At 40.8% G+C, this 15,730-nt stretch overlaps 1 protein-coding gene across 2 annotated transcripts in view; it reads right to left on the bottom strand.

Moving 5' to 3' along the window:
• Positions 1 to 13,717: 13,717 nt before the first annotated feature.
• The window catches only part of ARSB (arylsulfatase B), an 82,912-nt gene continuing 80,899 nt past the window's right edge, over positions 13,718 to 15,730 (bottom strand). For both annotated transcript variants that reach the window (XM_077347320.1, XM_077347319.1), the window contains exon 8: positions 13,718 to 14,755. In XM_077347320.1, coding sequence (XP_077203435.1) covers positions 14,490 to 14,755 — 266 coding nt within the window. In that variant the 3' untranslated portion in view covers positions 13,718 to 14,489. The remainder of the gene's footprint in view (positions 14,756 to 15,730) is intronic.

The raw sequence follows: 15,730 nt of genomic DNA, 5'->3' as shown, positions 1-15,730 counted from the left end.
TTTGCAATAAACTAATCACTGCAGTCTAGGAATTAAATTAATCATTATGCAAATATCTGTACAAACTGGTGTCATGGGAAGATTACTTTCCTGCCAACTGAAAATTATAACTTGGCAGAATCCAAAAAATTGCAACAGGTAGTCAAATATTCATTAGGAGTAAGTTTAAATTATTATGTTATCTATGTAGTTTATCCCATAGATCCAAATCACATGCATATTTAGTCAGAAGTAAGCCCTACTTGCATTATTTAGTCTTATTCCTAAGTAAATAAGCATAGGCTTGAAGCCAAAGTTCTACTAGGGCAGACAAAATAAGGTAATGGAAATTAGAAACAACAAGCCTGTCATATCTAAATAATAAAACAATATATAGTTTCTCAGGCTTATTTAAAATTACTTGGCTCAGAATGAAGGTCTGAAATAGAAAAGGAATAATTATTGGAAACTGTTTCAGACTTCTTGGAAAAAGTACAAAATGACTACAGAGCTTCTAAATGCTTGCCAAGGGCTTGCATGATGGTTCAAAGGATATTATTTGGAAGTTGTCTAACCCATACCTCTTAACTCCTTCATTGATTAAACTGATAGTCATGATCTGTTTAACCATTTCTCCAGATGGAGCGACAGACTCTAGGAAATTCAATCATCTATGTGCCTATTCTGGCGGTCTATAAATCCTTTGTTTGGACGGAACATGAGGCCCCTCAACACTAATCCAACTGACATGAAAGCAGAGTCCTTTCTGTATTGTAGGAATAGGGACAGGAATTCTTTGCTTCAAGAGAAAGAGATGAAACTGGCTTCCCCCACTTTCAAAGGGCAGGAACTCACAGATACTCCATTACCTTCCATCACTTAGTTTCCAGATCACTTCAGAACACTAGTCAGAAAGCATGCTGATAGTTACAAGGCTAATTTCCACAAGGAGTTCACAGGGTGGGAACTATGGGCCCAATTTGTACATATTCAAAACACAATATGTGAATGGAATTTTGTCCCCAAGTCCCACATGTGTCATTTGCCCTGTGGCTCAGGACCTGCAGAAGGATCGTCAACCTTCCCCCTGCATTGTTACCCTAAACTTAAATGGTCCAAAAAAGGAACTGGTTGGCCTGTTGCAGAAGACTAGGTGATGCCACATGGTCTTCAGCGACAGACCAAATTGCTCCCACTCAGACTTTTTATTTTTGGGAATAGCATTGGGGTTGCAGCTCCTTTTGCACATGTACCATATTTCCAAACCAAAGCAGGAATCTCATGCATAGGGACTGAGGACAACACACAAGTCACATCTGACTGGTTGGACCAGTGTCTTGGTCCATGACTGGCCCACAGCGGGTGCCGATGAGGGAGAAGAAAGTGTTTGGGGGTTTGTGATATGTTTAATCGAAACAGAGGTCCTTGGGTCATTAAAGTTTAAGTTGCTGATCTAGGGTGTAAAATATGAGTCCCAAAGCTACCATCAGCAGCAAAGAATGAAGCAAAAGGGGAAAGATTATTTTAATACTTTCTTTAAAAGGAATTCTCTGAGGTGTTTTTCTTTTTACTTTGTACTTAATTTTGCTTAATGTAGCTTCCATTTATAAATTGTTGATAGAGCTACTTCTAGAAGGATAAATATTTCTTGTATCTTTTTCCTTTGCTGCTTTTTACTAAATTTGTATTCTCTTTCCATTTTTCTTGTAGGTTATTTTTTAATATATCACAATCTTTTATAATCATAGTGATAATTGTCTGCTCAGTGTTTCTGCACTAATTCTTTTAACTTCAGTAGCATATTGATGACAGAGAACTCTAAAGCAGTATGTACTGTAGAAAAACGATACAACTATTGGATCATTTCAACAGTAAATATTATTATGATAGGTCCATAAAATAATATACCATTCAGCCATGGAAAATACATAAGATTGGGATCTCATGCTGCCATAAATTATACATTACAATTATATAATTGTGGTGCAGGGTGGTAAGGCAGTGACATGCTGTCTGAAGCTTTGCCCATGAGGTTGGGAGTTCAATCACAGCAGCTGGCTCAAGGTTGACTCAGCCTTCCATCCTTCCGAGGTCGGTAAAATGAGTACCCAGCTTGCTGGGGGTAAAATGGTAATGACTGGGGAACGGAATGTCAAACCACCCTGTATTGAGTCTGTCAAGAAACCGCTAGAGGGCGTCACCCCAAGGGTCAGACATGACTTGGTGCTAGCTGAAAAACAAGTCACTATTTTTTGGAGCATGGTGTGGTTAAGAGCAGCAGGTCTCTAATGTGGAGAAGCAACTTTGATTCCCCACTCTTCCCCATGAAGCCAGCTGGACCAGGGCCAGTTTATCCACAAAGCACATGCAATATGTGCTATGGAGCTCTGTGCTCCCAGGGCTCCATGCAGTGTCTTCCCCCCATCCCACATGGACCAGGGTTGTAGCTTTTATCCTCCCCCCTTTTCCTCTCTTTAAGGACACTCAGAGGAACACACCTTTCCACTGTTGGGGCCCCCTCTGCCCCCAGTCTGGCTGCTCCAGCTGCAATTGTCCTTGGCTAGGGCCCCACACATCTTTAAACTGATTCTGGTGCAATAGTCCCCCGTGAATCAAACCACACCTGAGATGGATGACTTTTGGCCAGTCATGGTTCTCTCAAAATTCTCTGAACCCTACCTACCTCACAAGGTGCTTGTTGAGGGGAGAGGAAGGGAACATGATTGAAAGCCGCCCTGAGACTTCTGTGGGTAGAAAAAAACCAGGATATAAAATCTCTTCTTTCTACAGTGGAACTCTAACCAGAATTACACCATTCTAAATCCATGGACTTTAACAGGTGTCATTCTGCTTAGAATGATATTGTAGAAAGAAGGAGAGTGCCCTTCCTTTGTTATGTTTGCTCATAATACTGACATATCTTACAGGGGGAATGTAAGGCTTATATATATTAATGTCAGATACTTAAAATATGCACTATAAATGTTTATACACTATTAGCTATTGACCTGGACAACACAGACTAGTCTGATCTCATCATATCTTGTAAGTTAAGCAGGGTTGGCCCTGGATAGTATTTTATTAGGAAACCTAGAAGGAATAGCAGTGTGATGGCAATGACAAACTGCCTCTGAACCTCTCCTACCTTGAAAACCCTCCAAGGTCGCCATAAGTCATCTGGATAGATAGATGATAGTTAGACGATATACTGTTACCTAGAAATCTGTCTACAGTTATTTAACTTTGTGACAGTTAATACTCCTGAGGTAAGTAATCATGATCTAAGGAGGATACAGTACAGTCCAAGATTGTTTATCATTTTTGTTTACATTGCACAAAATAGGATTGCATTGTGCAGGGGAGTTGGACTAGATAACCCTGGAGGTCCCTTCCAACTCTATGATTGCTGGATAGCCTTTAGTGTGTGAAATTCATATTCTTTCAGAATTGTCTATTTTTAAAACTCATTTAGGCCAGGAAAAAATAATTCAGTATAATTAAGATTATATATACCACCCTGAGCCATATGGGAGGGCAGTATAAAAATCTAATAAATAAATAAATAAATATTTAACTTTTTAAACTTCTTATACATAAGTCAGCTTTTACAACTGTATAACTGCTTAAGTTTTCTACAGTGTCAGATTAAAATCACAGCTTCCATAATACTTAAGGGCTTTAGAAGTTTTCCCGTCTTTAGGAGTGTTAACATTGATGGATGCATAAAGTGAAATAATTCTAAGGTAAACAGTTCCTAGAAATAGTACTCGATGATTTCCTTTTATACATTTAGTAACATGGCCAATAAGATAGAAGACCGTTTGGACTTATTCCTAGGAAATGACTCATTCTTGAAAAATAAGTTAGTAGCTGGAGAACATATTGGGGGCTGAATTTTGGACCGTGTACATGAGATGATGGCATACTTGGCATTCATATTACTCTGCACAAGGAGGTCATGACATTGTTCAGACCATGGTTCTTTCTCTTTGATGTACAGATATGTGCACTATATAACGACAGAAGCATAAGTTTACAAATGGGTGTGTAAATCTAGAGGGCACTATCAACATTTCAGACTGAAGTGTTTTACTAATCAACCTCATTTATCTGAATGTCATGCAGTGTATCAAATGTTCACATTGCAAGGTATTTGGATGAACGTGGACTGCAACTTACATAGAACTTATTTGTATGATAGCTGAACGGCTGATTCCATGTGATTGGATTCCACTCCAGTAATGTCCACTAAGAACACAGGTCAGATAAGTGTCAAAGCTCCTTCCCGTGTAAGTGTCACCTGGCTTGAATTATGTGGGGGAGAAAAGTAAAAGAGGGGGGCCTGAATCAGTGAAAGCCAAGTCATGCCCTTCTAGTAATAAAAAAAGTAGCCAAGGTTGCCATACTATAAGATTATTTCCCCTCTGCAACTGAAGCACTCCAGGGGGAGGTGTTGACGCTGCTCATACGGGAAGGAACTACAACAGATTCTGTATGGCTTTGAGGCTCTCTAGAGCAGGGGTAGTCAAGCTGTGGTCCTCCAGATATCCATGGACTACAATTCCCATGAGCCCCTGCCAGCGTTTGCTGGCAGGGCCTCATGGGAACTGAAGTCCATGAACATCTGGAGGACCACAGCTTGACTACCCCTGCACTAGAGAACAGATGCAGAAACCTTCCCAAAGCTCAGTGGGCTTAAATGTCCTGAACCCTATGCTAAATTTTACTGAATACAGCTGGTTCAGAAAGTTCTAGATGTATAGGATTTCTGAAAGCATGTCTTATGCAATGGGATATTGTTTTCAAAATACTTAGTTAACACATGAAGAGGTCTGTTTGCAAGGATACCCTTTACACAGATTTACAAACTCTCTAGTGTAATACTAGATCCTGTGCCACAAGATACTTATAGCATATGTTGCAAGTGTATGGAAAATGGTATATAATATTAATTTCATATGTATTTAAAAATCCTAGAAGTATTTCTAAAATAAATGATAGTAACATATGTAGCATATTCCATTATCTGTTTAATGTCTCGCCATAAAGAACAGTTCCAACCCCAGGTCTTGTCTTTTCATCCAGAGAATTAAGACTTGGACATACCTTCCAATAAGATAACCAGGGAAGAAAACCCCTCAAATCACTGTGTAGTCTGAAGTTACTGGAAAGAAAAGATAATTTGGAGACTACAAGACAAAAATGGATGTATTTAGAAACAACAGTCCTGTGCAAAGCTAAGCAGAGGTGAGGTCTGGTCAGGACTTCAATAGGGGACTTTCAGGGAATCCCATGCATGCCACTTTGAGAAGAAAGGCAGGGATACATAATGTTGAGGAACATTATGTAAATTGAAAGATAGCACCTTAAGAAATGTTTATTTAGAACTATTATCAAGACAAAGAAATACCCCTACACCAGCTTGGTGTAGTGGTTAGGAGTGCAGACTTCTAATCTGGCGAACCGGGTTTGAGTCTGTGATCCCCCGCATGCAGCCAGCTGGGTGACGTTGGGCTTGCCACGGCACTGATAAAGCTGTTCTGACCACGCAGTAATATATCAGGGCTCTCTCAGCCTCACCCACCTCACAGGGTGTCTGTTGTGGTGAGAGGAAAGGGAAGGCGAATGTAAACCACTTTGAGACTCCTTTGGGTAGAGAAAAGCAGCATATAAGAACCAACTCCTTCTTCTAATGACCAGAACTGTAGACTGGCTAACCTTACACTTGTTCACTATAGTCCCAGACCTTACTTTTGAAAACATAGGCAGAAGATTGTTTATGAAACAGACCTTGAATTGGGGCATGTGTAGCTGAACATTACAGGTCCATTGGGAGTCCATCTGGAGAAATCATAGATGTAACACTGTCCCTCCTATTGTTCATGCGTTATATAAATTGAGGGCTTACCCTAATATGCTAGGCACTCTTCATAAGCACTGAAATTGTGTTTAAAGTTACTCTAAAACCGGTTACTGACTTGCCCAGCCCAGCCATTTAGGATGTAGAGGCGACAGTTCCTTGCAGCTGTTCTGAGCACATAATCTATGAAAACAGGCACTGTATTGACCGCTAATATGTAGTCTCTGAGTGTAAAACAACAGACTTCTATGGTAATATGTACATTGATGCCCAATGATGTAATTTGGGACAATTCACAAAACCCCAATTTAGCCTTTAAACAATGAAAGCTTTCATGTTTCATTCTTCAGATAGCATGCATGAGTCATTCTGGTCAATTTGAACTCTTGGACTACGGTAGTCTTTATATCTAGAAAGCAAGACTTGTTGAACTGGCTTTTATTTCAAGGCAAATGTAAACATATTTACTTGGAAATATACCACACACTGATCACCAGGTAACATGTTTTCATAAATCAGAGACTGCAGTGTTTAGGCAATCAATGAACTAATTTAAAGTCTTTTGATTGATCACAAATTTTCTGATTGATGGGTAGCATAGTTTTTTTTAAATAAATTTTTGTATCTGTGGCTTGTGGGTTCCTGGTTAGAAAAGGCTTCCTTCTCTTTGAAACGAGAACATGTCATTTCTGAGGTGATGCTTGTTGTGGTACACTCATGCTTCATGGAGAAAGAAAGCATTTCTATAGAGTTAAATACAGTTTCCATAAAGTTAAATACAAACATTAGCCCAAAACAACAGGAGAGATCTGCACGCAGAAGGTGGCTTGTATGTGTACACTGCATGAGGATGCAATTGCAATGTTCATCCAGGTTCCCACTGAACTCAGTGGATGCATCTCTTGATGTGGATGGCAATGCAGATACAAACCACAATGAAAGACTGCAATAGCTTCTGGGGGAACAGCGTAGCAGTAATTGAAGCTCATGCATCGAATTAATGGGGTTTCTACACGTTTCCTTTTTGTTGTTGTGACAGCTGGATATGGAAGCAAATATACATTTGGCTGGCAATTCTTCTGTATAACATCTTAATCCACTGAGGGGATTTGGAACGTAACAGCTGAGGTGAGGAAGATGCATGGTGAAAGCAGAAGGTGACGGAAAGAGTTAAGTCTCCCTCCTCCTGACTGTTGCTGCAAACAATTATCTTCCAACACTGCTTTCCACAGTTAAAATGATAGACAGCTGCATACCTTAGTTAGCTGGCAGTGTGCAGTGTTATCCTTATATGGCTACTTTGGCCATCCTGGTGCCAGAAAGGGCTCACCTAAGCATAGACCACGGAACAATATGTGTAGGAACCCACTGGATAAATTAAATTCAGAATCTATGATACTCCTTTACCTATGGCAGCCCACCACAGAATGTTGAATGACACCTTGTGGATAGAATTTAGGCAGCTTTGGAAGCTTTCACCAAAAAGGTATAACCAGTAGTTTGTTTTCAGCTATACCCATATGCCCATAAAAGAGCACGAATTACTACTGGGTGTACCTAAATAAATAATTCAAGATTACCTTTTGCTCTCACGCTTAGTTTTCGCCTACTTTGTCTCTGCCGCACTGTAAACTTCAAAGCAATCGAGATGTCTGCAATACTGAATTATGCATGGCTGATTGATCCTCTGTCTGCAGTAAACAGACCTAACACAAATTATATCTTATGTCAAAACAGTCAAAATGATGATATTGATCTGGCTGAGATGCCATGTTCCTTCCCAGAGTTCTGATGGATTTCTCCAGGGGATGACCACTTGTTTGGGGGTTGGCACACGACAGCAGCAAGGAAGTAATAGCACATCCATCAGAATGAATTCAAAACAATTCTCAAGACAATACACGGAAGAAAATAAATGGTGTTTGGAGGAAATTGGTTTGTGTGATGCAGCTTCATATGAATGGTAACTATGTGAACAGGGTTAAGCAAAAACTCTGCCCCAGAATTAATTTGGCTGTTTTTGCAGCAAGCTCTACTATATGTACAGCTTAAGAAAATCAACAAAACACTGTGAAACAAATTAACAACATTCAGAGAACATGCCAAAGGACCCCCTACTAGGAAAAGCTTTCTTCTAGTTGTTTGGACAATTACAGTTATTATTTTTTTTGTTTGAGAGCAAACAGCAAGAAAGGGCTGTATTAAGTAGCACAAAAAACCCAAACATCTACAAAACTCAAGGAAGAACACTGTTTATGAATCATTAAGCATCTCTCCTGAACAGTGTTCTTGCTTGAGTCTTGTACATATTTGGTTTGGGGTTATTTTATTTTAATTTTTTTTTTGCTTAATGCAGCCCTTCTTGTGGAATGCCTTCAATTGGGGGGTAATTATTTAAAATCAAAGAGCCACAAATGACATCCCTTTTAGCATTTGATTTGGAGAGATCTGTATATCCAAGGGGGCATTGAAATCCAGTACTTGCTGGAAAAGATGGATGAAAATATGCCTGACAGTGAGTCTGAACTGATTGCAGGCATATTTGGGTGTGTGATATGGTGGGTCTTGTCTAGTAATTGGATTTGAAAGGGTTAAAATTGAGATATTTAAGCCTAATGCTAGATTGATATCTAATTCTAGATATTATTATCTGGTCATCTGGTAGGTGGTATTATCTGGTAGGTGGGGGTCTGTCTCTGGCAGTACAATTATTTCCAGGGAGTAAGCCCCGTTGAATGCCCTGAGCATGATTCTGAGTACACCTACTTAGGATTGCTTTTAAACTATGTGAAGTGCTTATCTTTTCACCTGCTGTATTTATTAACCATCACAGTCAGTTATAAATTTGACTTGCACTGTTAATATTCTATTTGCTTGCCCATAAGGTGATACAACTATCTTGCCGTTATAATGATCTTCAGAGCTGGTTGGTGAAACAGAACATGGGGGGGGGGGAACTGGCCAATTACAGCATGCCTAATTGGCAATTTACAAGGGACTGCACTGTAGTTCTATAAAGAGGCTCCAGCTATTTTAAGAATGAAAGGCACTATGCGAAACACAAACCCATATTTTGATCTTTGCTTTGGATGCCAGCATTTGTCCACAGTAAGGTGTGGCTTTGCTGATGCAGTTTGTTGTGGTTTTTTGAAGAGCACATTCCCCACATCTAAATCTAGAGTTTCTGTTTGACTGTACTTAATTCTAACTATAGCTCTGCAGACAAAACACAGCAGCTCTCTGTATCACGGGGCCCAGACAGAAGAAAGGGTAACTAACAGCTGGAAATCCCTTTGATGACTGCAGCAGATGTTCAGTTTTCACAACGCTGGCAGGAGATTTTGTACCAATCTTTCCAATATCTCTCACGGCTGCTCCCCTTCCCCGCAAATCAACCGCAGACTACACAGCTGGTCCAGTGAAGTCTTGATGCATTTCATGCAGCTGATATTATGCATGTTTATTCAGAAATAAAATCCACTGAGTGCAATAGGACTTGTGCCTAATGAGTGTACATATACTTGTAGCCTTAGTGGTTAAAGAGGAGAGGAGAGACAAGTGAAGGCTAGGCTACTACTCAGTGACATACTTGGTATATTTGACACTCCCAGAATAGGTCATTGACACCCACCTCCTCTATACAACAAAATTAATTGAAATAATAATCATGAAATAAAACAAATGATAACAATGTTCAGGTAAGAAATGTAGATAATTAGAATTTTTTAAAAATGAACTTCGTATTTGTTTTCATTGGTTTATTTATATCAGCTTTTGTTAACTGCCACACCAGGGCACTGCCAGCTCGTGGCCGTTTACATACAGTCATAAAACCAACAAGATACAATAAAGCCTTCGGGGAGGGCGGTATATAAATCTAAATAAATAAATAAATAAAATTGAGGTAACTCATGCCCAGATGTTTGGCACATAGGGCCTATACAGGACATATACAGGGAGAGACCCTATCTGCCGCAACCAAATGCCTGGTGGAAGAGCTCCATCTTGCAGGCTCTGCGAAACCGTGATAGCTTCATCAGGGCCCTCAGTTCTTGTGGGAGCTCATTCCACCAGGTTGGGGCCAGGACTGAAAAGGCCCTGGCCAAGGACAAGCTTGCCTCCCGGGAACCAGGAGCAACCAACAGATTCAAACTCACACAGCGAAGGGCCCTGTGGGGAGCATAAGGAAACAAGCGGTTCCTTAGATAAGCAGGGCCCAGGCTGTGGATGATCTTGAAGGTAAGAACCAAAACCTTAAACCTGATCCGGAAGCTAACCGGTAGCAAATGCAGCTGCCTCAGCAAAGATAGCTATGGGCCCTCCAGGATGACCTTGTGAGGGCCCTAGTAGTTACATTTCGTTACAATTTCCAGATCAAAGAAAACAGAAAGCCCACATAGAACGAGTTACAGAAGTCTAATCTGGAAGTGACCATTACATGGATCACGGTGGCCAAGTGATCTAGGGACAGGTAGGGCGCTAGTAGCCTCAGTTGGCACAGATGATAAAATGCCACTTGGGCTTCTCTAGTGACCTGAACCTCCATTGATAGGGAGACATCAAAGATCATTCCCAGATTCCTAGTGGTAGGTACAGCTGTAAGCTACACCCCATCCAGGGTAGGTAAATGCACTTCCTGATCCTGCCCTCCTCTAGCAAGCCACAGGACCACCATCTTAGAGGGGTTGAGTTTCAGGCAACTCTGCCTGAGTCATCCAGATACCACTTCCAAACATCTGGCAAATGTTTCAAGGGGGGGGGAGTCTAGCCATCGGTCCATCAGGCGATAGAGCTGGGTGTCATCTGCATACCAGTGACACCCCAGCCCGAAGCTCCAGACCAGATGTGCCAGAGGGTGCATGGAGATGTTAAATAATGTAGAGGAGAGTATGGCACCCTGCAGCACCCCACAGGGCATGATATCTCCTCCCCCACTCGGGCAAAGGGGCATGATAACTCCTCCCCCACTGCCACCCTCTGTGGCTGCCATGGCCACCTCCAACAGCCTTTCTCCTTTCAGGAATTCCTTGGGAGTAGTGCCTACCTCCCTGCCAGCTCTCTCTCTGCCGCTGCACCATCCCCATCACCTCCTGAAGTTGCACCTGGGGTGGACTGCTCTCACCACCCTACTACTGTCATGTGAACTTACAGTGGCTTTAAAACAAAACAAAAAAACACAATGTGACTATAATCTTGCAACCAAGGAAAATAATATTTTCTGAATAGTAGCTATTCAGCCTATTCCTGGGCTGTTCTGATGTCCAATCTGCTCCCGGACACAAGCAGGGAGGAGTCAGGTGTTGTTCTGCCCCTGATGTTGGAGATTCTGCAATGGCAGTGACTGGATGGTGAGCTCTTAGCGTCCTGTTATCTTTTTAGACTCAAGTATGGTTAGCAGAAACAGCCCATGACTCAAGCACCATAAAAAAAGATTACCACATATACATTCAAGTATTTCTATGTACATATTGAGGACTTTTATAATTTTCTCTAGTTCTAGCAAATGCTGTGTTGCTTTAGAGTACCTTTAGGGTGTATCTTTTTGGGTGACATAGAATAGTGGCTGCAGTAGAAATGGGGACCTCAGAATCTCCAAGGATGCAGAACTTCTGTCCTATCCTTTGGCCATGTCAGAAGCAGCTTTTAGAGTTGAAAATTTTATATTTCCCAAAGATGTCCCTTTCATACATTCCACAAAACAGGAGCCTACTATCATCTCCACCTGCCCTACTACCAGTGGTTTTTATATGTGAAATACCTCAAAAGCTCTTTGTGATGTCACCTGAATGCAAAAGAGCTTGTGAACTCTTGTTGTACTTTGACTCATTAAGCGCAATGTCTACTGAAACCCATGTGATGCAAATATGAACAACTGTGTGAAGCAATAGCTTGTTTCCACGTAAAAGTGTTGGTTAATGCCTGTAATAAATTGGACCATCTTTCGAATTTTATTTTTCAGGATGAAGACAGAGTGCCTGAAGAGGGTGACTATGATAGTCTGCTGTAGAACCACTAGAATCTAGTCCAGTAGTACCATACAGACCAAGCAGGGTGTTGAGGGTATGAACTTTCGAAAGTTTCGAACTTGCCTAATTACAAGAATCGAAGCTCTCTTTGTCAGATATAAAACCGGCTTTGATTCTTGAAAGCTCATACTCCCAAAATCTTGGTGGTCTTTAAGGTGCAAATGGACTGTAATTCAGCACTTCTATATATTTGTTTCTAATGTAATATCCCATTCGTGTTTGGAAAGACTAGCAGCTGATATTAAGTTTACTGAAGAAACAACACATGAGCAATGCAATCCAGCAAAAGTAAATTGTTCTGTGTGCCTATTGCTTGCTGGATTAGGAGGCTGGGGATATAAGAGAGTGACAGACCCTTGCTGAATGGGGGGAGGGGAATGGGTTATATCTGCCATCTTGATATTGTGTTTTAACTATGTTTTAATGTTTTTTACAGGATTATTATTGTATTTCTGTAAACCGCCACAAGACATTTGAAAGTGGTGGTATATAAATATAAATAAATAAATCAGAAGTACAACAGAAGCGCTGATCTGTCTTTCATTGCTTTTAGTAGATTTGGAAGTATTTGCTCATCCTGGGACAATCAGTAACTTATCAATAACTATCGTTAGCCTGACTAGAACTAGATTATGGCAGGTGCCCTTTACAAAATGCCATTTTCTTAGTAAACCTGCTAGGGTTTAGATTAAAAATCTAGGGCTCAATTTTTAATTTCAAAGTCTAAGATGCCATTAAGGATCACTTCTGTTCAGTATAAAACACAGTGTTGGCAAGATTCCTGAATCAGAAAACACTTTCAAATATTAGAAGCTTTGGCTGGATGACCTATTAGCTAATGGAAGAAGTAGCACAATGCCATGCTCAGTTTCTCTAGCCATAGTGAGCTTGCTGAACAACAGTTTAAATCTTGGATAATGACTCTCTTGGGGTCGGGCTCTGAACTGCACTGAGATTCTATGAAATTTAAGACAGAGGGAAAGAAATTGAAAGGCCCAAACAAAATGGAGTCCAATGAGATTCAAGGTCAGTTGTACCTTGAGCGTTCCAAGATTTGTGGGAGGTATAAACTTTCAAGAGCCAAGGCTCCTTTTGTCAGATATCAAGACCGGATTCTTTAAAGTTTATACCTCCAAAATCTTTTTTGGTCTCTAAAGTTCTACTGAACTTCAATCTAGTGGTTCTACTGCAGACCAGCACAGCTACCTTTTTTCCCTGGGGAAGAAGCCATGGTTCAGTGGGGAAGCACATTCTTCAAATACTTTAAATGTCCTAGCTTCAAAGGATCTCAGGTTGCAGATAATGGAAAATATCGTTATCCCTCCAAGAGCCCGGAAAATTGCTGCCTGTGAAAGTTGACCACACTGAATTAGACGGACCTATGGACTCAGGAAATATTCAGATTACTACCATTTGTATTCAGATTAAACTCTTCATGTTGAGAATGAGCTGGGTTTATTCTTAAAATCACCTTCCCTTGAATGTGGGCCTGAGACTGAAGATGTTCTGGTCTTTGATCTGACTGTGGCTTAGAACCCTGGTTAGCATAAGACATACAGTTCCAGTTTGTTGACATGCTCAAGTTTTTAAATCATAACAAACTGTGGTTAAATTGGAGCTTATTGGTGAAACTGAAATGGAGCTTTTATATACATCCAGGGATTATTGTTACCAGTCAATACGATGCTGTGGTAATCTGGAGGTTAAAAAAAGTGAGGTTCCATGTTCCTGCTCAGATAGGGTGCTTAATAGATGGCTCTATGCTAAGTTTATTGTGAGGCTTGGATGCTGTTATAACCTCCTTGAGGTGAGGTAAAGTTACTAATGAAGCAAATAAATGCAAACAACTAAATCTTATTCAGAGAATATTTAATTTACCACAAGATCAACAAGATTTCTAATTACACAAAGAAAAAAAAAGCATTGTTTCCAGTATGCATTCAAGATGTAAACGTAGGTGTTCTGCCTGCAGAACCTGGAATTTAATGTTGAAGAACTGGGGCATTTAGGTGAGCAGAAAGACAAAGATGCTCTCATGACACAGAAAGAGAGCAAACAAGTAAAATGAGAAAATGGAATGCCAAGTAAATGAACCAACTGGCTTCTTTTGCCTTTGCTTCACAATTCCACATCAACTCCCAGCAATAACGGGATGCTGGCAAGTATAAAATCAAGCATCTGACTTCAAATGCAAAAGAATTTGGAAGGCCCTGCCCCCATGACTCAGAGCTTTCCAACTGAAATAATGCTTCCCAGCTGGCCAGCAATTTTGGGAAACGGCATCATTTTACCCTCTGCTTTGGAAACATGTCAGAGACAAAAGTGTACATCTAAATAGCAGAGTTATGATCTTAGCATAACTTCAAGCACTATCGGAGGAGGAACTGGAACCCTCAAAATACTATGAATAAGGAAACGAATAAGAAAAAAAGAAAGCTGGCTCTTTTGAGATACAACAAACAAAGTCAGACAGATTTGTGGAAGGTCCCTGAGTCATTCTGGTGCATTTTTGGACATATGGGTCTGGACTTGTATACCGGGGAGTATGTGCACATGCACAGGAAGAAAGTCAGCCTTATAACCCATACAGCAGACATATTCTTCTAGCAGTGCAGTGCAGTTTTCTACATCCAGGGTCCCCAGGCCCCAGTCGCTGCTGGGTCACAACGGGGGTCATTGTCTGGGTAGAATACAGGAACAGAGTTCTTGTAGTAATGTCGAAGACGAGTGAGAAGTTTTTTCACAATGCCAGGATATTGTTCCGACAAATCGTTTCTTTCCTCCGCATCATTAACAACATCAAAGAGCCAAAGTTTCTTTGTTGGTGGGTCAGAGGACAGTGTCTTTGACTCGTTGAATAATGTTGGTACTGGAAACCAGTGACTACAGCCTGGAAACAGAGGCAGTGCAGATCAGAGGTTAGTTGGGGAAACATTAGCTCCCTAATTTGTTTCCAGCCTCTTCATTGATCTGGCTTGTTGAATTTCATAGAAGTGGAATTGAAGCTGCCACCTGGAATATGGTTTTCTTATGAGGATGAAGAATGTTTTGACTACTCTGGTTCAATTTGAAGTTGGGAATTTCTTTTATGTTTTCTTGAGAGGAAATTGTGGCTGTCTTTTCCTGATTGTAATGACAACACTCGGTAATAAAACTGACCTTAAAACGAATGTCTGTTTTGTGTATGATGGATGTAAAAATGACAGTCAGGACCAAAGACTGTTAATAACAAATGCTGTACAAAAATAATCTATTAAAATAATTAAAACACATAAGACATAGCCCCACCTATAACCTTCAAGCTGTCACATAAGCACTCTTAAACAGCTTAATTTTGCAGCCCTCCTGGAAGTCCCTGTGGATAAGGGCATGCCACACTCCTTTCAGGCGGCTGTTCTCCAGCACAGGAGTAGTCAACCTGTGGTCCTCCAGATGTCTTTGGACTACAATTCCCATGAGCCCCTGCCAACAAACACTGGCAGGGGCTCATGGGAATTGTAGTCCACATGCATCTGGAGGACCACAGGTTGACTACCCCTGCTCTAACAGGTCCAGGCCATAGGAGATAAAACACTTTAGAATGAGAAACAGCCAGGAGCGCAATTTCCAGCTAGGTTCTTTCAAATGAGTAGCTGTGTTGGTCTGAAGTAGCACAATAAAATCAGAGTCCAGTAGCACCTTTAAGACCAACAATGATTTATTCAAGGCATGAGCTTTGTTGGTCTTAAAGGTGCTACTCGACATTTTATTGTGCACCTAGGTTCATATTAGAAGAGATAATCCTATAAAAATGTGGGCCTTCAGTCACAAAGGGCTTAAGAAATGAATAGGCGGTCAGTGAAGAAAGGTTAAGACTGATGTAATG

The sequence above is a fragment of the Paroedura picta genome, chromosome 7 (genome assembly GCF_049243985.1).
Source record: "Paroedura picta isolate Pp20150507F chromosome 7, Ppicta_v3.0, whole genome shotgun sequence".
NCBI classification, from domain to species: Eukaryota; Metazoa; Chordata; class Lepidosauria; order Squamata; family Gekkonidae; genus Paroedura; species Paroedura picta.
Note: the sequence above shows the minus strand (reverse complement) of the source record. Positions and strands in the feature narration are given on the sequence as shown.